Genomic DNA, 23,404 nt, shown 5'->3' with positions numbered 1-23,404 from the left:
GGTTCAGTTCATATAGGAGTCATTGAGATTAACAGGTCAGGACTTGTAGCCTGATCCTGAAGTCCTTACCCAGACAAAACTACCACTTATCCCAATGGGATTTTTTCACTGAGGGAAAGATTCTACCAACCTTCCCAACAGCAAATAGCACCATACTCCATGAACAGTCCTATCTGGGAAACAAAATTGGCCTATTTTTGCATAGGCCCTGAGTAAGGACTGCAGGTTTGGGCCCTGGATTTCTAAATTGTCCTGATTCAACAAAGTAACCAGTGTGGGAGGGGTTTGGTTTTTGTTTTTTAATTAGGTTGCCAAGATAACGGTTTCCTTATTGGTGCTAAATTTCCTGATGGTCTCTCTATTTTACTGCCAGTAGGAATATAACCTAGGCTCTGATCTTGCTCCCACTGATGTATGATTGGAGCAGAAGCAGGCCCTAAACCCCCTCTTTCACAGAGTTACTTGCAAGGGTTCTGAAGTAGAAAATTATCACTGGCCACAGTACATCACGCCTGTACTTCATCCACCTTTTCTTTTAATTAGTTTATTTCTACAGCAATTTGGTGTCACCACAACACAATACAAGCCACTAAAAATTTTGGCATTTCAGCCAACTGGCCACTTTTTGAATTTTTTTAATCTATAAGTATAGAGACATAATTTTTATATTTTTACATTAAAAGGAAAAAAATACATCATCAACGGAACTTCCTACAAACTAAGAAAACAAATATCTTTCAAACATTTAAAGAAACAATAAAAATTTGCATTGTATTTGCCTTTGTAAGTTTAACTGCTTGAGAATTATGGTCCATTTCACAGGTATACACACATTTTTAGAATGTAAGCGCTTCATCCTTCATTTGTGTTTGTACAGTACCTAGCACATTGTAGGTGCTACTAGAAAAAATAATTTAGAGTTTGGGAGCCTGATTTGAAATCAATAGAGTTATGCCAATTTATTCTATTTGAGAGATCCAGTCATATTTTGGAGCCATAATTCTGTTAATAGATTTGTTCTGAGTCCAATAGCTGTTTATACAAACACATTCTCATCTGGAAAATCTTATACACCCTACATACAGTGGGACAGGAATTAATTCCAAAATGAGCATTCGTTCTCCACTGGCTTTAAAGTCAATAAAGTTTATGATCAAAGAAAATTAAATCTCTCTTTTGTAACTCAAGTATCAGAGGGGTAGCTGTGTTAATCTGGATCTGTAAAAAGCAACAAAGAGTCCTGTGGCACCTTAAAGACTAACAGATGTATTGGAGCATAAGCTATCGTAGATGAATACCCACTTCGTCAGACGCAATTCACCCACAAAAGCTTATGCTCCAATACATCTGTTAGTCTTCAAGGTGCCACAGGACTCTCTGTTGCTCTTTTGTAACTCATTCCTTAAAATATAATTGACTTTCTGCATGAGAAAAGGTGAACAGAACCACAGCATTTTCAACTTCGACATTTTCAGCAATAATCAAGTTAGAGTTAGGATAGTCTGTTTTGGCTGGATCAGTCTTATTCTTGCTCATTCAGAGATGAGCCCGAGTTGCAAAACTGGGACGTAGTGCTCACATCTTGAGGTTTTGCTTCTGACTTTTAGAAAGACTAAAGACCATTTGCAATTTTGGGATCCGAGTTCAGACGTGTTAAAAATACACTTCCCTTGAAGTCTGGGTCCAGAATTTTGGCTTGGGCTCATCCCTAATAGATAATGCAAATGACTATTTTGATTTGCTTTCCATCTGATGCAGAAATCTAACTGAAACATGAAAAGGCATTTATTCGTGTCACCTTTTTTCAAGTGAATTTCTGCATGTTCCTAGAAGCATTTTAATGTTGAATACTATAGTATAACAATAATACTTAGCACTTATCTAGTGCTTTATACCTTTCAAAGCACTTTACAAACATGCACTAATCCTCACACCACCCCTGTGAGGTAGGTAAGCATTTTATAGATGGGGGGGGTGTACAGGGGGAACAGACACAGAGAGTTAGGTTTTCAACTGCTGTAAACTGGCATACCTCTATTGACTTTAATGAGAATTACATCCTTTCAGACCAGCTGATTTAACCAAGGCCCCAAAAGGAACAGGTGTCAAAGCCAGGCTCAGAATTTAGGAGTTGTAGACATCCTGTCCTGGGCTCAGACCACTGAGCTCTGCTGCCTCTCCAGATAAAAGAACATATCTCTCTCTATGCCAAAACTAGGCAATTCGGCACTCCCATGCACCCAAACTAGAGAAAGAGACATCCGCCACTGAGCTCTATATTGGCTCTGTTTTGACCACTTTCCCCTCCAAGGCCAACAGCTACATTAGAAAGAAGGGGCGGGTAGTGAAAGCCTTCTAGTCCTTCTTCTAAACCATCTATTAAATACTAAAGGCCCACTTAACCCAATTCTGATCTCACACTGGTGTAAATCAAGAATGGCTCTGCTGAAGTCTCCTCAACACTTCAGCTTTACACCAGTGTAGCTCCACTGATTTCAGTGGTATTGGTATGGTCCAGTCCAGCCCAATGGAGTTACAGGAGTATAAAAATGGTGTGAGGTGAAAATCAGGCCAATTGGCTTCAAGAGGAGCTTTTTGTGAGCAAAGGAGTTCAGAGTTGGGTCCTATATATGGTAAAGGCTAGGCAGAACAAGTAGACTCAACACATTCTTAGTCTCCCTGAAGAAGGAGTTAGTGGATCTGCTGGCACTTAATGGCTAGTACAGTATTGGAAGATGTGGTTTGTATTGTATATATAACCTCAATTAACTATGCACAAGAATTTCGAGAACAAAATCCTTGAAGATTTTGCTTCTAAAGGAAAAGTCTATGTATGTGTTTGGAGTGGGGGGAAGGGAAGGAGAACAATACCTTCAAATGTAAAAGGCAAAGAGAGACAATGGGAGAGGAAGGAAGGAAGTGGAAAAGACTCAGATGGACATTTGTGTGCTCTCCATTCCTACTTTGCCACCACCTTTCAAATCCCAGATTGCTTTTACCAGTGTTGAACTGTTTTTTTGTCCCAGGAAACAGTATCTAATACAGATGCCCACCTCCCCCAGCAACTGGTCAATGTTTCCCAGGCTTAATCAGAAGAATTAGAGCTGGCTGTGTCAAATCTGTGCTCATAGCAGCTGGCCTCTTCCCAGCAAGAAAGGCTCTCTCAGGAAAAAAGGGTTTTGTTCAAGTAATGTGGATTAAAGGGATGTGGAGAGGGAGACAGGCAAGAGACCAGGGTGACTCTCTCTAACAGCCTGAGCCTGAGACATCCTGAGCAACCCTTGACTGATTCTCACAGAGTTCTCCAGCGCAGGCCCACAACAGATGCAGTGCATTTTACAGTGCCCATGCTCAGATTACATTAGCTCCCTCATGTCAAAATGACAGATCACCTATTAACGCCCACTGAACGCCCTGCAATCATCATCAGGATCAAGGCCTGAGATTGGCAGATAGTAAAATAAACCGAACTGAAAAAAATTACAGAAAAATCATTAAAACTGCTTCACGAAACTGAATAATAATACTCTCTGGAGGTGAAGAAAGGGACACCCTCCTACCTCAGAGAGGGGGAGGTTATAACATTAAATGAAGGTAGCCATTAGCCTCTTTACTTAGCATGTCAGTGTTTCTTACAGGATGGGGGGGAAATCCTTGAAGAAGATAAGAATAGATATGCCAAAGTGACATAGTCCAGGAGAGAGTTAAATCTTAAATTAGCCATTCACTCTCATCCTGCTCGCACTGGCCCTAGCCGATGGTTATAGCACTGAACATGCATATTTTCTCTAGCTGGCTCTATGGCAGGAAGAGGGCTTCATCCACAAAGAGCAGCAATGCAGGGGCCAAGCTGCAGATCATGAGATAAGCAAAACTGATGAATGGAGATGCTGCACACCTCCTATAGCTGGTGCCTCTAGCAGAAGCAATCCCTTGAGTGAATGAATACTGGCAATACTATGCAACAGCATTAGAGGGAGGAGATTACAGGGGCTTGTGCTATTTACAATGCTTTCCCCCTCAATAATGCAGTTAACCTTTATGGTGTATGTTTATAAAGCAGCAGACACTTCTGGAGGGGCACTATTGTTAACTCAGCCTTTTGCAATGGTACTTATATTTTCTAAAATATGAAGAGTCTTTGGAAGGAAGGTACAGATCCTCACTGAACTCAATGGAAGTCAAAAGCCTAAATAATACTATTGTGCTACTGATGGGTGTGACAACTACTCAGTAAAGAAAGTGTGGGGTGTTCTCAGTGCCAGGAGCCTAGCGTGCACTGCTGCTAATACTGCCCACTGGTCCTGCCAGCTGTGCTCAGGTAGAATAGTGCATTACTCTGCCAGTTGTCCCGTGGATTCAGTGCTACTCTGTGAGCTAAATTATAACACAGGAAGGAGGGCTCTTTGCACCAGCCAAGGAGAAGGAAGATTTGTGGGAGCATCACCAAGCCAAGGAGAGGAGCAGAAGCTGTCCTCTGTTGCTAACACACACACACACAGGGAGCATGATCAGCGTTCCCTTATATTATGGCAGCCCTCAGCTGCCAGAACTACTGCACAGGACCACTGGCAACTAGCATACATTAGAATAGCTTTCAGGCCACTTCAACTTACACTAGAGCCCGACCATGTGGCCAGAGGGCTACAGATTTGGCAAGGTGCCAAAGTATCTTCAGGAGATCTTTGCCTCCTCTCCGGCCTGTGCCAAGCACTCCTTGGGTGCACCAGAGAATGGAGGCCCACATATTTTATAGGAAGTTAAATCAAAGTGGAATTATATTTTCCTAAACTGCATCAATTTCAGGTAAGAGTCCAAAACAATGCCACCGCATCAGTGTGATTGGCTCGGAAGAGTTTGGGTGTAATATAAAATGAGGGGGTTGGTTGAGAGACTCTGGAGTGCTCACCCATGTGGCTCTCTAACTAAACACACTGCAGTCTGGTTTGTTCTACCAGTGCCTGCCTCTCTCCCAGCATCTCCCTTTGAGACAGACACACAAGAGAAGAGGGTGCTGCACTTAGGAGATGCTCACCCATCTAGTATTTCCCTGGCACAGGTGGTGCGTTCACCCTTGCAACCAGTCACTGATAAAGACCATTTTCCTTCAATTCATGGACTTAATGCACAGATCATTCAGTTACTAATATTGTCTTGCTACTTAGATAGCACGTTTTAGCCCCAAGGGCTTTGCAAACTGTGGGACAAATCTACAGCTGATGTAAATTGGCAAAGTTCCACAGGAAGCAATGGCCCATTTACACCAGTTGTGGATACCATTATTAACTCTACTTTGGGGACAAATTTGGAGCTGACCAGCATCTGTGTGTGTCATATACGGTCCAGAAAAACCTGCCATTTACTTTCAATATCTTAATAACAGGGAAAACAGGAGCGGCCTTTGAACAGTGCTGGGAAAACCCCCAAAGAACAAAGGCTACAGGACTAAAGTGAACTAAAGTGACTACTACTGGATTCCAGGGGGTGAAGTGAGCAGGGCTGCGGCACAAACTGAGGCTTGGTCTACACTACAGACTTATGTCAGCATAACTACGTCATGCGGTGGTGTGGAAAATCCATACCCTTGAGCAACGCAGTTAAACCAGCTGAACTGCTGGTATAGACAGCACTACATCGGCGAGAGAAGCCTGCCTCTCAGGGAGTTGGAGTACCTACGCTGATGGGAGAACTCTCCTGTCAGCATAGATAGTGTCTTCACTAAGTGCTACAACTGTGCACTGCATCAGTGCAGCTGCAGTCCTGTAAACAGTCCTTAGTCAGGGCATTGCAACTGGCCTTCAAGAAACCTGCAGGATCAATCTCAGAAATGCCAGGTGCAAAAACAAAGTTCTCACGGCATAGGGCCTGTGATGAGATGTACTCCCCACGCTAACTCTGCAAGGGTTGAATTAGGCCTAGTCAAGCCTAATCAACCAAATTAGGCTGGAAATGGGAGATATAGACTGGAGGAAGCTAATTAGAAGGAAGATCACCTGTGAGAGGACAGGTGGGGCTTCTACAAAACCAGGAGACTGGAGCTGGTATAAGCAGGTAAGTAGGGAGAAAGTCTGTTGTCCCACTTCCAGAGGTAGGGGAGAACACTCACAGTAGGAAGGAATCCAAGGGTGAGAGCAGTAAGGTTGGTACAGAATTAGGCCTTAACTATTCACTATATGGCCCTGGTCTGGAGCCCTGAATAGACGGTGGGCCTGGGTTCCCCTACCAACCACTGCAGAGTGGTAGCGCTAAGGGCAGTGAAGAGGAAGACTGGTGAAGTGATGTTGTGAGGGCAGTGGGTGTGGAAGGAGACTTTGAAAGACTGTAGTGGAAGAAGAAGCCACTTAATGACCTGGTTGGACAGCTGAATCTCAAAGAGGAAGCAGCAGCTCCCTGGAGTGAAAGAGTGGCTGCAGACAGAGAGGTGGATTGCAACCATGGGAAGAGGCGTTGGTCTGGCAGAGCTAATCCTCAGAACCACCAGGAGGAGGTGCCATCTTGTGGTGAGTAGAGCACCCTCTGACAGGGCCCACTTGTGAACTCCTCACTCACATTTAGGAACAGTTATTCACCTGTGTGGTCTCATTATAATCAGTGGGACTACTCATGTGAGTACCTGTCTGAGCAATGAGAGGAAGAGCCACAAAATAAACATTGAAGGGACACCATCAGATTTGGGAAAGGGGGAGGAAAGCCCCCTCGATGCACTATTAGTGTACATCCATAGGAAATGCCTCCCCATCCATTTGTCATGTGTCAAAGAAAAATCCAGGGCAGCAACAGCTCAGCACTTGTGAGCAACCCCCAATAAATTAAAACCAGCATGCAGCAGGGAAGGAACTATTGGAAAGTAACATTATAACTCTGAAATTAAAAATACCTCACCAGAATCCTTAACAGAGTCTAATGGAAGACATACCCTTGCTATGGCAGAGGGGAAGATAAGATGGCCAAACAGTTTGGGTTGGTAGGAAATTGGTTTTCCCATCTCTAATGGTTCTGATTTTATTATAGGCTCCAGGGCGTTAGGCGAAATGGGGTGAGTTGGTTTGAATGCACAGAATTGTTCTTTTCAGGTAGCTTTGCCTCCAAGGGGGCTTTGCAAAGTCAAGCGGCACAAACTTGCTGCTTTGCCACTGACTGGTAAAAAAACAAACAGACACTTGTTCTACGTAGCTGGCTTTGGAGGTAAGAGGAAAATGCTAACAAATACCCTGAGTAAGGGGCATATTAAATATTATGTGCAAATATGCAGATATTCTCACTTAGTGGCTGTACATACTGAGCAATAAATGCTTAAATGAAAAATTCCAGTCTCCCAATTCCCACATTATGGACAAATGTGAGCACAGAAGAAATAAATTGATTCCTTAGTGGAATGCATCTCCCAAGGTGTGGGGCAAAGCACAGAATACCCCAGCTCAGGTTGCATAGGGTGGCTACTAATACCATACTACTGTGCACCTATGTACTGGGTCAAGTGTGTAGACATACACAAATATACTGGCCTTAATTGAATAAATAGGTTTCCCTGAAAAGCTACCAAGCTCCCAGTTAAAACAATTGCCTATTACCACTAATGATGCATCCATAAACTTGGGTCTGGAGTAACTTCACAGTGATCAAAGTATGCCATATCCCATAGTGTTTTAATACTTTGCCTTTGTTTTGGAGTTGACACAAGCATTGTCACTGATTCAAGAGCTCTCAACACCTACAGAGGAGGTGCAGGAGGTTTGCCTGGCTTATTAATTCAGTCAACAAAGCTACTGGTAATGGGGTGCAGTCTGATGTTGAAAGACAGATCCATTGTTCCATCATGTATCTCAGCACACGGCCACAGGACTACCCTAGGCCAACACAGCAAATGCTGAAAGTTGCCTGCTAAAACTGCTCATTAACTTAGATGCATGTCTCCTTTCATCATAACCCCGCCTGCTTAAAGAATGCCTTTCATTTCCCATTTTCTCAAAGTTTGGAATGTTGTTGCATTCTGAAGTTGCTGCTGAAAATGTATCACATACTAAATGCTCAGCAGCATTCATATTGGGCAGAAAAACTTTGAATGGCATTTAAATAGGAAGTTGCATGAATCTGGAATTCAGAAGAGTCCTGGTTAGAATCAGGTACAGTGCAAGTTTCTCACCACCCAATTCTTACCAATGTACTTCAGCCCTCACCTGCACTACTTATCCTCCGGCTATGCTACTCCTGGGCTTTCTTTGAGCAGAGACAGTCAGTTGCTGCACCCTGTGTGGTGGCTTTGTAATGCCCACAAGTGGGATCTAGTCTAGTCACCACCTAGACTCATTGTCACCTAGGGTGACCAGATGTCCCAATTTTATAGGGATAGTCCAGATTTTGGGGCCTTTCTTATAAAGGCTCCTCTTACCACCACCCCCGCCTGTCCTGATTTTTCACATTTGCTGTCTGGTCACCCTATCACCTTAGCTGGGATTTGGACATGTTCCAGGGTCAAAGGCAAGCCTCTTAACCTGCCTAGCCTCTTTTCATGGTCTCTTTAAATTAGCCTTCTCCTTCCATAACATTCAGAACCACCTTCAAGATTAACAAATATGATGTGGTATTAAAGAGGACTCCTGAAGCGTCCAAGAGGAAAAGGTCAATGAGCAGCTATTGTAGGAGCAGTCTAAATTCTCCAATGTGGTCTCCACACTGAAGTAAATGACATTCAAGGAAAGTCAGATTAAAAATCCCCAAAGAAAATGCTTCAAAGAAGCAAAATCTCTATCATCAATGCACCTTGAGAGATAGAGAGATCCCTCAGCGACTAATGCTGCTACAGCACCCCAGTTATAATCCATGCAGTTCATGAGCCTGCTGGTGTCCTGTCTAATTCCTCCTTTTGAAGTCATCTTCATCCCTGCTCTCCACAGCTGAGAGTGCAATGAGCATCTGGGCTGCATAGTAAGTGGCCATGATGATGGCACGTGAGTAGGGCACTGGGAAGCAGAACTTGTTAACTGCAATGGTCAAATCTGACACCATGAAAAGCACTGCGCCAATACAAGCCGAAAGCTTGGTCCAAGTCCAGAGATCATTGGACAGCTGCACGCCAGCAATGGCGCGCCATCCCATGAAGCCAATCAAAGCGATATAGACAGCTACCAGGTAGGTGAAGGGGCCTGAGAGGTAGCAGTACAGGAAGGTGTAGCAGAAGCTGGAAAGAAGGGTCATCACAAAGCCGGCTTTCAGGTCCAAAGGCTTCATCCCGAATGCTGAGGAGTACAGGATGTGTGTGATGGCAAACATCAGCAGACCTGGAAAGAGGCATTGACAGAGCAAGTGTGAGCTTTAATGGGAATAACTAACACAGTAGCCCACCACAGTCAGGAACCTGTGGGTGGAGACTTATGAATACATCAGATTAAACAGTCATAAGAACATAAGAACGGCCGTACTGGGTCAGACCAAAGGTCCATCTAGCCCAGTATCTGTCTACTGACAGTGGCCAATGCCAGGTGCCCCAGAGGGAGTGATGCTAACAGGCAATGATCAAGTGATCTCTCTCCTGCCATCCATCTCCATCCTCTGATGAACAGAGGCTAGGAACACCGTTCTTTACCCTTCCTGGCTAATAGCCATTTATGGACTTAGCCACCATGAATTTATCTAGTTCTCTTTTAAACATTGTTTTAGTCCCAGCCTTCACAAGCTCCTCAGGTAAGGAGTTCCACAAGTTGACTGTGCGCTGCGTGAAGAAGAACTTCCTTTTATTCGTTTTAAACCTGCTACCTATTAATTTCATTTGGTGACCCCTAGTTCTTGTATTATGGGAATAAGAACATAACTTTTCCTTATCCACTTTCTCAACATCACTCATGATTTTATATACCTCTATCATATCCCCCCTTAGTCTCCTCTTTTCCAAGCTGAAGAGGCCTAACCTCTTTAATCTTCCCTCATATGGGATCCTCTCCGAACCCTTAATCATTTTAGTTGCCCTTTTCTGAACCTTTTCTAGTGCTAGAACATCTTTTTTGAGGTGAGGAGACCACATCTGTACCCAGTATTTGAGATGTGGGCATACCATGGATTTATATAAGGGCAATAATATATTCTCAGTCTTATTCTCTATCTCCTTTTTAATGATTCCTAACATCCTGTTTGCTTTTTTGACAGCCTCTGCACACTGCGTGTACATCTTCAGAGAACTATCCACAATGACGCCAAGATCTCTTTCCTGATTAGTTGTAGCTAAATTAGCCCCCATCATATTTTATGTATAGTTGGGATTATTTTTTTCCAATGTGCATTACTTTACATTTATCCACATTAAATTTCATTTGCCATTTTGTTGCCCAATCACTTAGTTTTGTGATATCTCTTTGAAGTTATTCACAATCTGCTTTAGTCTTAACTATCTTGAATAGTTTAGTATCATCCGCAAACTTGGCCATCTCACTGTTTACCCCTTTCTCCGGATCATTTATGAATATATTGAATAGGATTGGTCCTAGGACTGACCCTTGGGGAACATCACTAGTTACCCCTCTCCATTCTGAGAATTTACCATTTATTCCTACCCTTTGTTCCCTGTCTTTAACCAGTTCTCAATCCATGAAAGGACCTTCCCTTTAATCTCATGACAGCTTAATTTACATAAGACCCTTTGGTGAGGGACCTTGACAAAGGCTTTCTAGAAATCTAAGTACACTATGTCCACTGGATCCCCCTTGTTCACGTTTGTTGACCCCTTTAAGAACTCTAATAGATTAGCAAGACACGATTTCCCTTTACAGAAACCATGTTGACTATTGCTAAACAGTTTGTTTTTCTATGCGTCTGACAATTTTATTCTTAACTATTGTTTCGACTAATTTGCCCGGTACCGACGTTAGACTTACCGGTCTGTAATTGCCAGGATCACCTCTAGAGCTCTTTTTAAATATTGGCGTTACATTAGCTAACTTCCAGTCATTGGGTACTGAAGCCGATTTAAACCTTAGTTAATAGTTCCGCAACTTCACATCTGAGTTATTTCAGAACTCTTGGGTGAATGACATCTGGTCCCAGTGATTTGTTAATTTTAAATTTATCAATTAATTCCAAAATCTCCTCTAGTGACACTTCAATCTGAGACAGTCACACAATTCTGCTCCCAGTGGTAAAACTCCGTGAGTTTAGTGGAAGCAGAGGTAGGCCAACATTCAGCCCTTCTGAAAATCCCATCCTTTTATTTAAAAAAACCCCGAAAACCTTAATATAGTGACATCTGTAGAGTGTCACCCTGGTCAGATTGTTCCTGCCCTAGGAATATGTCCTGAAGTACCCACAGTCACAGTGAGGATAATTCTGCTCTGCCAACCACTTCTGCTAACTCTACAGATCAACTAGAAAGAAACAAAACTCTAGTCTTTCAGACCGATTTTTTTTTTAATTTCAGAGTGGAAGAAGGCAAGTCTGAGATCCCAGATCTGTACACACCTGAAGAGCTGTGTGGTTTTTTGGTTTTTTTTTTTTATTTTTTCATTTCTGGGTGGTGCCAAAACTGGAAGGAACCTTTTCCCAGACCAGATGCAATCCAAATATTGTGAGATCAATTAGCAAAGATTTCAACGCCTCCAAATTCAGACCCAAATGCTGGCCTTGTTTAGCCACAAACCCAAACTCCAATCTGGGCCTAAGCTGGATCCAGGTCTGTACATCACTTCCTCCACCCACTGCTAGCAGAATCATAAACTGGAAGGAAGCAGCAAGCATATTTCAGGGATTACACCAGTTAAACCTGCCAACTTTTTTTATGGCTACTTGCAGGACCCAAATGATTCAAGAGTGGAATTGATCTGAGAAAACAAAACAAGCTTTCCTTTGAAGAAAAACACCCTTGAGAAATCCCAGATGTTGGTGTAGGAAGGAACTGCCCATATGTTAATCCCTCTGCACTAGTCAATCTGACAAGAAATGTCACCATGTGTTGCAGCAGGTGCTGATTACTAGTTGGTCTTGCCAGTCTCACATGATGGACTCCAAAACAATTTCAGCTCCCTTCTCCCACCCTCAGCCCACAGACCTACATATACTGAAAGTTGTTCCATTCTGTTCATACAGATTTGTTAACTTGGCTAGATGTTTTCATGCATAAATGAAACTGAAAAGAATCTGGAAATCTGAGTGCCCTAGCAGGCCAGTAGCTGCAAATTATGTCGTGATGCCCTAGCAAAAGGGGAACAGGAGCTTCTTAGCAACTAAAATCCACCAGTGAGAAGTTTGTTCTCCATGTCTGTCATGCTCATAAGCCAACACACTGGGCTAAAACAACTCAACCAGGTGGCACAGCCCTCTCTGCACTGGGGAGTGTCTTGTTGTGCTATGTCCAGCTGATCTACAGGTCAGATTGCTGATGCATCCACAGAATGGAACTGGTAGAGAGAGGCAGAGCCCACATGTAGGACACAAGGTTAGATAGATGAGACAGGGCACTAAAGGAGAAGGATGAAATGGGATGGGGAGAGGAGAGAGATCAAATGATGGCTTCAGGACTAATTCAGGTAACAGGAGGGAAGACTTAATGAGCTAAACATGAGAAGTAGGGAAATTTACCAAAGATCTAGGACAAGAGCTTTTTATACTACAACAATCTCATGCACAGTTTTAGGGGGAAGTTAAGGGATGTGAGGATACTTTAGAGCAGGTGTCAGGAGAGGTTTCTTCTCCAAGAGGCTCAATGGCTTTATGTGGAAAAGCCAGGGATAGAGAATCAAAGAATATAATACATACAGTCAGAAAACATGCTTGATGGGAAGGTCTAGATAAGGGGTTCTCAGGGGTTTATGAGCGTCCTCCTCCCCCCCAACATGCTATAAAAACTCCATGGCCCACCTGTGCCACAACTTTTTTTCTGCATATAAAACCAGGATTGTCGTCAAAGGGTAGCAAACAGGGCAACTGCCTGGGGTCACACGCCACAGGGGCACTGCAAAACTAAGTTGCCCAGGCTTTGGCTTCAATCTGGGGCTGGGGGGGTTTGGGGATCCAGGCTGTAGTCCTGCGCAGCCAGGCTTTGGCTTTCTGCCCTGGTCCCTGGCAAGTCTAACAACCACCATGCTTGGTGGACTCCCTGAAACCTGCCCACAGACCCCTGGTTGAGAACGACTGGTCTAGATGGACACAGGATTCTGTGCATGTCTGACAGAAAAGATAGACCATGGATCACATGGATTCCTAGTGTAACTCCACTGAGTCTGGCCTGGCGTTGCTAAGGAAAATGGTGGTCGAGAGGAGAAGCAGAGATGGGAAAGAGGTTTGTGATAAATTGTGAGGTTAGTCACAGACAGAAAATGGGCTGCTTCCAAGAGAGCTCATTCAGGCATTTGGAAGTGGCAGGAGGCCCCACCCCACCTAACTAAAGTGTGTGTGGGAGGAGGGGGGGGGCAGCGCAAACATTCAACAGCCTTCCAGTACGTGTGTATTGCCATTACAAGATGTGCTCAGATCAAGTCCTTGGATGTGCAAGAATGTGATCTGGGAATCCAGATTTCCAGCTAATTCAGCCTTTTTCGCTCTGCATCTGTTTTTACTCTCCATTTCATTCTGGACCAACTGCAATGGAAGCGGCTGATTTCTGTTACCTTTCTGTCTCTTCCCAGGTGGAGAGCCACCCACCCATACCCTGAGTGAACGAGAGTCCCTTTTGTTATGCCTTCCATCCCCATCTGAAATGTGGGTCTCTAGCCACCAGTGCAAAAGGCTAGTATAAGCAGAGACCAGAAACTTCACATTGGTTTTAAATGTCTGTCATCAAGTGAGATGCATTTTCAATTACAAAATATCTGCTAGACACAGTAGGATGCTAGTCAGAAAACAGCTCCCTGTTGGCTGTAATAGTAAAAAATGAGGCAACAAAACCAGCACAGCAAGAAGAGCTCATCAGGACTTTCGTCCTATAAAGTCACAAACGTCTTTTACCAAACTCCTCTTGCCAACAGCAGTCCAAAGGAGACCAACTCCAAAGCTGTCTTCAGACTGACAGCCATATTTATAGAGATGGAAATGAAATGTTTGCTAAGACTAAATGTACTTTTATGGAGATTTCCACAAAGAATGCTGTCAACGCTTTGAATTTAAAGGGTTTTTTTTTCCTCAACCAGCACCGACTTACTAACTTTTAAACAAAGAGAAATTACTTTTTCTAGCGTCGGTCAAAGATTAACTGTAGTGGTGCATGACACTTTGTCTGAAAATGGCTGAAGCTGAAATCTTCCTCTACTGTCTGTCACCACTGGAAAGAGTATTAAAGACTCCTGAGGTGGCTCAAAATGGCAAATGTTTGACCTCAGCCTGTTTTTGGGGAGGGAGGGGGGAAACAATATGAAGGCAGATTTTCAAAGCCATCTAGGAGCATTAGACACCCATTCCATTGAAATTAATGGGAGATGTGTCCAAATCCCCTAGACCATGTGTTCTCAACATGGGCACTTAAATCAGGTGTCAAGAGATTGCAACCACACTTCCCATATTGCTAAATGTGTGGGATGGGATCACTGACCTATTCCAGATATTTGGGAAATTGGTCTCAAGATGATCCCACTATTATAGTGGTGCAGCGGTGCCATAATGGTTAAGGAAGCAATTTCTCTTTAAGGATCACACTTTAAATCTTCTGAAATCTACATGTTTAGTTGGATTCCTTTGAAATCTGGTGTGCTGTGGGGTGGGGTGGGGAGGTGGAAGGGGTAGGGCTAGTGACCCAAATTTGGAGTCATTTGAGACAGGTTGCAAAGATATAAGTCCTGGAAAAAGTAGCCATTTTGTAAAATTTCTAGGGTGTGTGGATTATGGGGGTGTTTGGTTTTTTTGTTTTTTGCAGAGCTAGAGATCAAGCTATTAATGTGATGCAAGTAAAAATGGACTCAAGCTGTTGAGTTTCACCCAAAGTAGTGCATGGTCCCCACTGAATCTCTGGAGGACAGAAATCGAGAACCATATTTAAGAAAATGTACTTTTTTTTTTTAGTGTGCATGTGCTAATATAGAAATACAGCTAAAAGGTTTCTATTCCTAACATTTTATATGTGCGACAGTTCAACTCTTGGTAGTACTCTAAAATCCTCCGTGGTGAAAGTGAATGGGTTGTAAATGATGGTGGAGAGCTCTTACATTTCAGCAACTGTGGAGTTGGCAGAGTAAACTTATGTTAACAGGTCATATTAGGGTATTCCTAAAAGAGGGTATATTCAAAGTTGCATGGGCAACATTAACTCTGCATTTCCTGGTTTTCCGAATGAGCTTTGCTCAACTCAGCCAGGCAAGCTTACTTCTGTGTTAATGCTGTTTTTTTGCCATTGATAGGAAAGGGTTGTGAAAAGGTTGACAACCACTAGCCCAGACTGCTTTGAAAACCTCAGTTCAAACATTTCAGGAGGCAAGACAAAATTTGTCAGCAGCTCCTGAAGAAAATTGGCTGATGGGTACTCATAAGAACAGCCACACTGGGTCAGACCAATGGTCCATCTAGCCCAGTATCCTGTCTTCTGACAGTGACCAGTGCCAGATGCTATAGAGGGAGTGAAAAGAATAAAAGGGCAATTTATCGAGTGATCCACCCCATCATCCCCACTCCCAGCTTTTGGCAGTCAGAGGTTTAGGGGGACTCAGTGTATGGGGTTGTGCCCTGACTATCTTAGCTAATAGTCTTTGATAGACCTATACTCCAGAATTATTTTTTTAACTCGCAACATTCCCAGCAATGAGTTCCACAGGTTGACTGTGAATTGTGTGAATTACTTCCTTATGTTTTAAACCTGCTGCCTATCAATTTCATTGGGTGACCCCTGGTTCTTATGTTATGTGAAGGGGTAAATAACATTTACTTCCTCCACACCATTCATGATTTTATAGACTCTATCATAGCCCACCCCCTAAGTTGTCTCTTTCCTAGGATAAATACTTGGGGTTGTTTTTTTTTAAATCTTTCTTCATATGGAAGCTATTCCATGTTCCTAATAATTTTCATTGCCTGTCTCTCTACTCCCCACCACACACTCCTTCTAATTCTTTTAGAGATGGTATTCAAGGTGTGGGTGTATAATGACTTTATATAACAACCTTATTTTCTATTTTCTCCCCCTTTCCTAATGGTTCCTAACATTCTGCTCCCTTTTTTTTACTGCTGCTGCAGATTGAGTGGATGTTTGCAGAGAACTATCCTTATTTCCTTGTGAGGGTATTGTAGTCTCGTCCACTCACGCCCCTTCTCTACCTATGCTACATTGATGACATCTTCATCATCTAGACCCATGGGAAAGAGACTCTGGAAAAATTCCACCATGGTTTCAACAGCTTCCACCTCGCCATCAACCTCAGCCTGGACCAATCTACACAGCAGGTCCACTTCCTAGACACCATGGTGCAAATAAGTGATGGTCACATTAACACCACCCTATACCGAAAACCTACCGACCACTATGCCTACCTTCATGCCTCCAGCTTCCATCCTGGACACACCACACGATCCATTGTCTACAGCCAAGCACTGAGATACAACCGCATCTGCTCTAACCCCTCAGACAGAGACCAACACCTACAAAATCTCCACCAAGCATTCTCAAAACTACAATACCCGTACGAGGAAATAAGGAAACAGATCAACGGAGCCAGACGTGTACCCAGAAGCCTCCTACTGCAAGACAAACCCAAGAAAGAAACCAACAGGACTCTACTGGCCATCACATACAGTCCCCAGCTAGAACCCCTCCAACACATCATCCACGATCTACAACCCATCCTGGACAATGATCTCACACTTTCACAGGCCTTGGGTGGTAGGCCAGTCCTCGCCCACAGACAACCTGCCAACCTGAAGCATATTCTCACCAGTAACTACACACCGCACCATAGGAACTCTAACTCAGGAACCAAACCATGCAACAAACCTCGATGCCAACTCTGCCCACATAGCTACACCAGCGACACCATCACAGGACCTAACCAGATCTGCCACACCATCACCGGTTCATTCACCTGCACTTCCACCAATGTAATATACGACATCATATGCCAACAATGCCCCTCTGCTATGTACATCGGCCAAGCAGGACAGTCTCTACGGAAAAGGATAAATGGACACAAATCAGATATTAGGAATGACAATATACAAAAACCTGTAGGAGAACACTTCAACCTCCCTGGCCACACAATAGCATATCTTAAGGTGGCCATCCTGCAGCAAAAAAACTTCAGGACCAGGCTTCAAAGAGAAACTGCTGAGCTTCAGTTCATCTGCAAATTTGACACCATCAGCTCAGGATTAAACAAAATCTGTGAATGGCCTGCCAACTACAAAACCAGTTTCTCCTCCCTTGGTTTTCACACCTCAACTGCTAGAGGGCCTCATCCTCCCTGATTGAACTAACCTTGTTATCTCCAGCCTAATTCTTGCTTGCATATTTATACCTGCCTTGGGAAATTTCCACTACATGCATCCGACGATGTGGGTATTCACCCATGAAAGCTCATGCTCCAAAACGTCTGTTAGTCTATAAGGTGTCACAGGATTCTTTGCTGCTTTTACAGATCCAGACTAACACGGCTACCCCTCTGATACGGATTTAGACTCTTTCATTTTGTATGTATAGCTGGGATTACGAGTTCCAATGTGCATTACTTTGTATTTATCAACACTGAATTTCATCTGCTATTTTATTGCCCAGTCGCTCTGTTTTGTGAGATCCTTTTGACACTTCACAGGCCACTTTGGACTTATCTTAAGTAATTTAGTATCCTCTGCAAACTTTGCCACTTCACTGTTTACTCCCCCACATCCCCAATAATTTATAAATATGTTCAACAGTGGTCCACTATAGACCCTTGGGAGACCCTGCTATTTACCTCTCTCCACTGTGAAAAATCATCCTTTACTCCTGCCCTTTGTTTCCTATCTTTTTAACCAGTTACTGAACCATGAGATGACCTTCCCTTTTATGCCAAGAATGCTTAGTTTGCATAAGAGCCTTTGGTGAGAGGGACCTGATCAAAGCTTGCTGAAAGTCCTGCATTTTCAAGATAGCTTGTGACTCAAGTCAGCACATCTCCAACTGGGGGAAGGCCTACTGGTTTCTATCACCCACCTCTAGCCCCAGGGGCACTGGAGGATCACAGGCCTCAACCACAGCCACCACCCAGCAGCTCACCTGAATGATTGATTGGAGAAGGAGGCTAGTGAAGCTCTAGCTTGCATGGAGCCCTGCCCACAAAGCTCCTGATTTGGGGGGAGATGTCTAATGTCCAGCCCCACTAATTGGCCCAGATGCACTGCTTAAGCCAGAAAGAGGCATAGGAAGTTGTCTGAGTGACTAGAGGAATCCTTGGTTGGCTGCTACTACACACTCTACCTGTGTGCCTGACTCCTGTTTTCTGCCTTGCAATGAAGAAGAGAAGCCTACTTCTTCCCCCACTTCCACTCCTGTTTCTGGTCCCTATTCTCCTTATCCCAGACCACCATCTGTTCCTGCATTGCTAAAGGTCTTTGCTCCTACCCCAGACTCTAACTCCAGCTTCTCCTCCTGACTTGGTTTCTGGCTCTGACGTTTCCCTTGGCACCAGACTCTAACCCTAGCTCTGGTTCCAAGTGCTGGACTCTAACCACTGCCCACACCCTGCTCCCTACTCACATGCTTCCCTGTTAGAATGCTGAGGATCCACTTTCCCCTTCACTTGTTTGCTGCTTTACACTGGGGCTTTGGGAGTGCACATCACAGAGCCCAGCCAACTGCCGGGTGATGTCAGGTCATTCTGCCTCTGCCACATTCCCAAGTCCTGACAGTCCAGGGGATGAGGACAGATGCTGAGAATCATTCCTGGGCCAGCCCCATGACATGGCTACCAGCCAACCCCAGGCTCTTGAAATATGAGTACAGAGGACGACAGGGGTCATACCCAGCCATGGTGCACCCCTTCTAATTTCAATGCAAGGGATTTATGCATGGGATGAGTCCTTCCTACTGCCATGACAATGGCTTAAACATTAAATAAAAATGAAAAATATATAAACCCTCTGCATGAGAAATTCAGCACTACATTGCTAATTGGTTGCTATTACATCCCTTCAGAACTGGTGCATCACTTACCATGAACAAAGTAGCCTTGCTCCTGCCAGATGAGGAAGGCATCCCCCACTGCGGAGAATATTAACCCTGCTAAGATCCTACTGGCGCTTCGATGTGCGACTAAGAAATTGATTCCATGTGCCAGCAGAAAAACCCATAAGCAGAAGATGGGCAGACACTTGATGAGGGCACTGAACCAGGAAGGACTGGAAGTTGGCAGCCAGAGGACGAAATAGACACAAGTGGCTTTAAAAAAGGGCACCAGCTTGGGGCCTTCACTCTTCACCTAAAAGAAACAAGTCATTTAAAAAAATATCAATAGGATCATTAGAGGCTACAGTACAATAAACCCCATTGTAGAATGCACCCTTTGGTTTTGAAAGGCTGCTTCCTTTCTAGTTCAGAGAGCCCCTGCAACTGGCAGTATTTATCCATCAGACAAAGGCTGCTTGAGCTCTAACACACTCTTCACTCCCATTAGCTGTTCAGCCAAGGAGCTGCCCTGCACCTCTGTGCCAAAAATAAGAGTTTGTCCGCTTCTGAGTGGAAGCGGGAGGAGAAGTAGGTTTCTCTTCCTCATTGCAAGAATGTTAAATGCTCTACTACCTTGGGGGGGCGGGGGGAATGAGGGTCTGAGCCAAAGCTTGCTAAAGTGAATGAAAAGATTTACAGCAACTTAAATAGGTTTTGGATCAGACTCTCTTTAGCATCCCCTTCCCCAATCTTGTGGCCTGGGAGCCACAGCATGAGTTATAGCCTGGTATCAAATAGACGTGCCCTCACCCCACACAGCTTCATAAACACAAATTCTCTTGGAACAGATGCTGATGAGGGTTATTAGCACTGCAATAGCAGCGAGGGCCCACGACTAGGTCAGGGTCCCATTATGTAACCCCAGATGCAAAGTGCAGCAGGCAGAGCAGCAGCTGAACTATACATGGTAAAAACAGTGCATGTGGGAGAGAGCCGCAGAGTCCAGATCTGAGCTATCCCAGTGTTTGCGAGCATCTGGATTTGGTGTTCCAGCTTCTGCCCACCATAAAGAGAGTCCCACAGGGCAAAGTTCTCAGTCCAGATCCAAACTTATTCCAAGTCTGAGTGTGTGATCCAGTTTGAGCCCATCTCTAAACGGTGGGGTGGTATGATGGGAAGCATTATGCTATGCTGCCATAGCCTAGTGTTTCTCTCCACTTTAGGCCACATAGGGAAAAACACATCAGGTTGTTTTTTTTTTCTCTCCAACCATGTTATACCCAAGAGATAAAAGGATCTTCAATCCTGTACACAGCTGGGCAGGGGAAAGGGAGGGTACCTGGCACAGCTGTCAGTTTATTACTGCAATCATGCCTGACAGCTTCTGGAGTCTTGGGAGAGAACCAGCTCCCACAGCAGAACTTCCAGCAGAGCCATTGGTGGATGGTTTTGAAGGGGTCATTGATGGAGTTAAAACAAACAAAGTACCCCACAGTGGACAGACAACCATCCACTGATATGTGACGGCTCATGGAAAATCTCCCAAATTATGTTTGCTTTCATCTCCTCTAATGGAGTTACTCTGGCTTTACACGGATGTCACTGAGACTAGATTCTGGCCCACAAATGAGAAACACAAACATCATGCATTGTGCATCTGAAGAAGTGGGGGTTTTACCCACAAAAGCTTATGCCCTAATAAATCTGTTAGTCTTTTAAGGTGCCACTGGACTCCACATTGTTTTTACAAATGTCATGTATTCTCAAGTGGCCAGGGGTGATTATATTGTGTGTCTCCAAGCAGTGTTAATAAGGAGGCTGTATTCAGCACAGTGAGCATGTACCCTAATTGTCTCAGAAGGCACCGACCTTCATGCCCACCACAGAGGGATTTACAGCTCTCAATATTCCTAATTTTCTGGAGGCCCTAGATCAAGTGTTTCTATTTACTGTCCCCATGGCCACTGCTAAATGGATGTAGCTCCCCAGTACTGATGGTTTGGGGATCATTCATTCAGTCAGAATATGGACTGTCACTGATGCAACAGAGCAGAATGTTGGGGTAAATATGGGAGAGGAACAGTTTGTTTCCAGCTGTGATGTCCAGCAAAGCCAGAACAGCTCTGTAACGTGATGTTCTATGGGTCACAGTGTTAAAAACCCAGTTACAGAACGCCTGCTCCAGAAGTATAGAAGAGAGGGTTGGCCTCTTCACCACTTATTAGGCCCTCTGTTGCTGGAAAGAGGATTGTAAGACCTAGGCAAAACCCACTGAAGTCAATGCCAGTCCCTCCGTTGATTCAATGTGCTTTGGTTCAGGACCCTAGAAGACAGGCTCTTCTGGTGTGTGGTTACATCATCTTCCTAGTGCAATGCCAAGTCCCTGAAGCCCAAACTCCCCACACATTCAGTGGAGTAGAGCAGAGTTGGAATACTGAGGTGGAAAGTCTCTTCACATGCAATATCTGTATGGGTAAAAGATGAAGCAACAGGACCACAGCAAATGAGCAATCCTAGGAAACTAGAGCTTGTCACAATAGATAAGGCTTTCAAAACTGCTGTCACATTGAATGGGAAGTTCCTCCACATAGCAGCAGCTCCTCAGCAGTTAAATTTTGTAACACCTCTGAGTACGTTATTTATATTGCCAACAAAAATTTTAAATGTTCTAATAAGCAACTAGGCTAGATAACTCATTCTCTCACAGCACATTAGCTTCTTACATTATAAGGGGAAGCTGGTAGCGACTCCTATATTTGGGTTGCCTAACACTTCCCAGTATAAAAGATTCTTGTGAAATGTTTTAGAGATGCTCTTACTCCTCTGTTGCTTGATACAAACCTTTGAAATAGGGAATGGAGAAATGCCTTTTCTTTGTCCCATGAAATTCTATTTAGATTTAAAGATCTGTGGAAAATCATTATTTTCCTTCTCTCACTTGTGCTTCTCAGGAAAATGATGGCACCAAAATATTAAGAGGACATGAATGTTCTAAGGCCAGATACATGTGTCATCAAAACAGAAGACATTGTACTGGGAACACCTAGTAGCTACCAAGCATCTGTAACAAGAGGGGCAGGAGGAAGAGGGAGAGATTGCTGAGAGGGTTCCCCCCCAACCACTCCTTCAAACCCAGCGTATGGCCCCAGCAGACCATCCTCCTTCCTCTGGATGCCATACAAAGCAAAAGCTTCCTCAACTGCTGGCTTGAAGTGGGGAGAGAGGGAGACACACACTCACAGGCCAGGATACCCAACCATCCTCCAGGCCCAGCATTAGGCCCCTGCAGTCCTTTCCACCTCTGGAATAACAGCCTTGTCCTCCTGTAGGTTAAGTAGTAGATATTGGTGCTGAAAAGTCAGGGTTCAAGCCCAGCCCTGTTTGTGATGCATGATGGAGAAGTGGTTACAAATGCACATAAGAAAACTTGTTTTTAACTTTTACAAAAATCTGGCAAATTGCATTTTAAACCCCTACATTAACTGAACATTACTTAGGTTACAAGATTTAAGGTTACCTGTGCAATCTTAATCTGCCCCCCTTGTGTGTATACACATTATCATATACTCTTTAATTACACAATCATTATTTTCCCCAGGGCCCCTGCCTCCTTCAGTGCACAGTATAGCTGCACAAAAGGGCACAATTAAGTTTGCAGTGCAACCTTAAAACTGGTATTTCCTAACTTTTGAATGCTTGATTTTGCAACCTAAATACTCATTTAATGAAGTTTTATAGTTATATAAATTTCATCTTAATCCTAGTTTTGGAATTTTTCAAACACTTTTGGCCAGATTCTGATCTCAGTTACTCTGGTGTACAGCATACCTGGAATTTGTAGTCAGAACACCCCCTACTTAAGGATAACCCTCTGCCAATAGAGAGGCACAGTATGATGCCACATTGTTAATAGTTCATCCTTTACATCTTCTAGACCAGCATTATTTTAAATGGGTTCTGTATAGAGTGCCACTGTTGAGGTACAATAAAGGGGCATCTGGGATGATCCTGAGCCCATAAAACTGGACAGCTGAGCACGCTTACAGATTTCCAGGTCAGCTACCTTAAAAAGGGACAAAATCTGGACAGGTGGTAACTCTAGTTATGTAACAAAGCATGGAGTGACTCTTTAAGTACACCTGCTGACCTACTACGGCCCTGGTTCTAGTTCAGCCCCAGCCCCAAACAAGTGCAGTCTGGGAAAGTAGTTTGCAGGGACTAATGGGAGATGATGTCACGGACCAGGTGACTATAGGGTGGGACACTAAGGCATGCTGGGAAGGAATGGCATGGCATATAGGAAGTAGCCTTGCTGCAGGTAAGAAGGAGGTAGTTCTCTTTTTTCCTACTAGAGCTGAGACAGTCTAA

At 44.0% G+C, this 23,404-nt stretch overlaps 1 protein-coding gene across 3 annotated transcripts in view; it reads right to left on the bottom strand.

The window, feature by feature from the left end:
• Positions 1-576: 576 nt before the first annotated feature.
• The window catches only part of TMEM86A (transmembrane protein 86A), a 51,064-nt gene continuing 28,236 nt past the window's right edge, over positions 577-23,404 (bottom strand). The window contains exons 2-4 of one of the 3 annotated variants that reach the window (XR_004000103.1): positions 19,085-19,349; positions 8,315-9,278; positions 577-589 (exon numbers count right to left, since the gene is read on the bottom strand). Coding sequence is in view for 1 of the 3 variants with exons in the window: in XM_030560543.1 (XP_030416403.1) it covers positions 8,851-9,278; positions 19,085-19,349 (693 nt within the window). In the remaining 2 variants the exon portion in view is untranslated. Of the gene's footprint in view, positions 590-1,311; positions 9,279-19,084; positions 19,350-23,404 lie in introns of those variants that run through there. The other 2 variants (XR_004000104.1, XM_030560543.1) reach the window with 2 other exon arrangements.

This window comes from Gopherus evgoodei, chromosome 4 (assembly GCF_007399415.2).
Source record: "Gopherus evgoodei ecotype Sinaloan lineage chromosome 4, rGopEvg1_v1.p, whole genome shotgun sequence".
Classification (NCBI taxonomy): Eukaryota; Metazoa; Chordata; order Testudines; family Testudinidae; genus Gopherus; species Gopherus evgoodei.
Note: the sequence above shows the minus strand (reverse complement) of the source record. Positions and strands in the feature narration are given on the sequence as shown.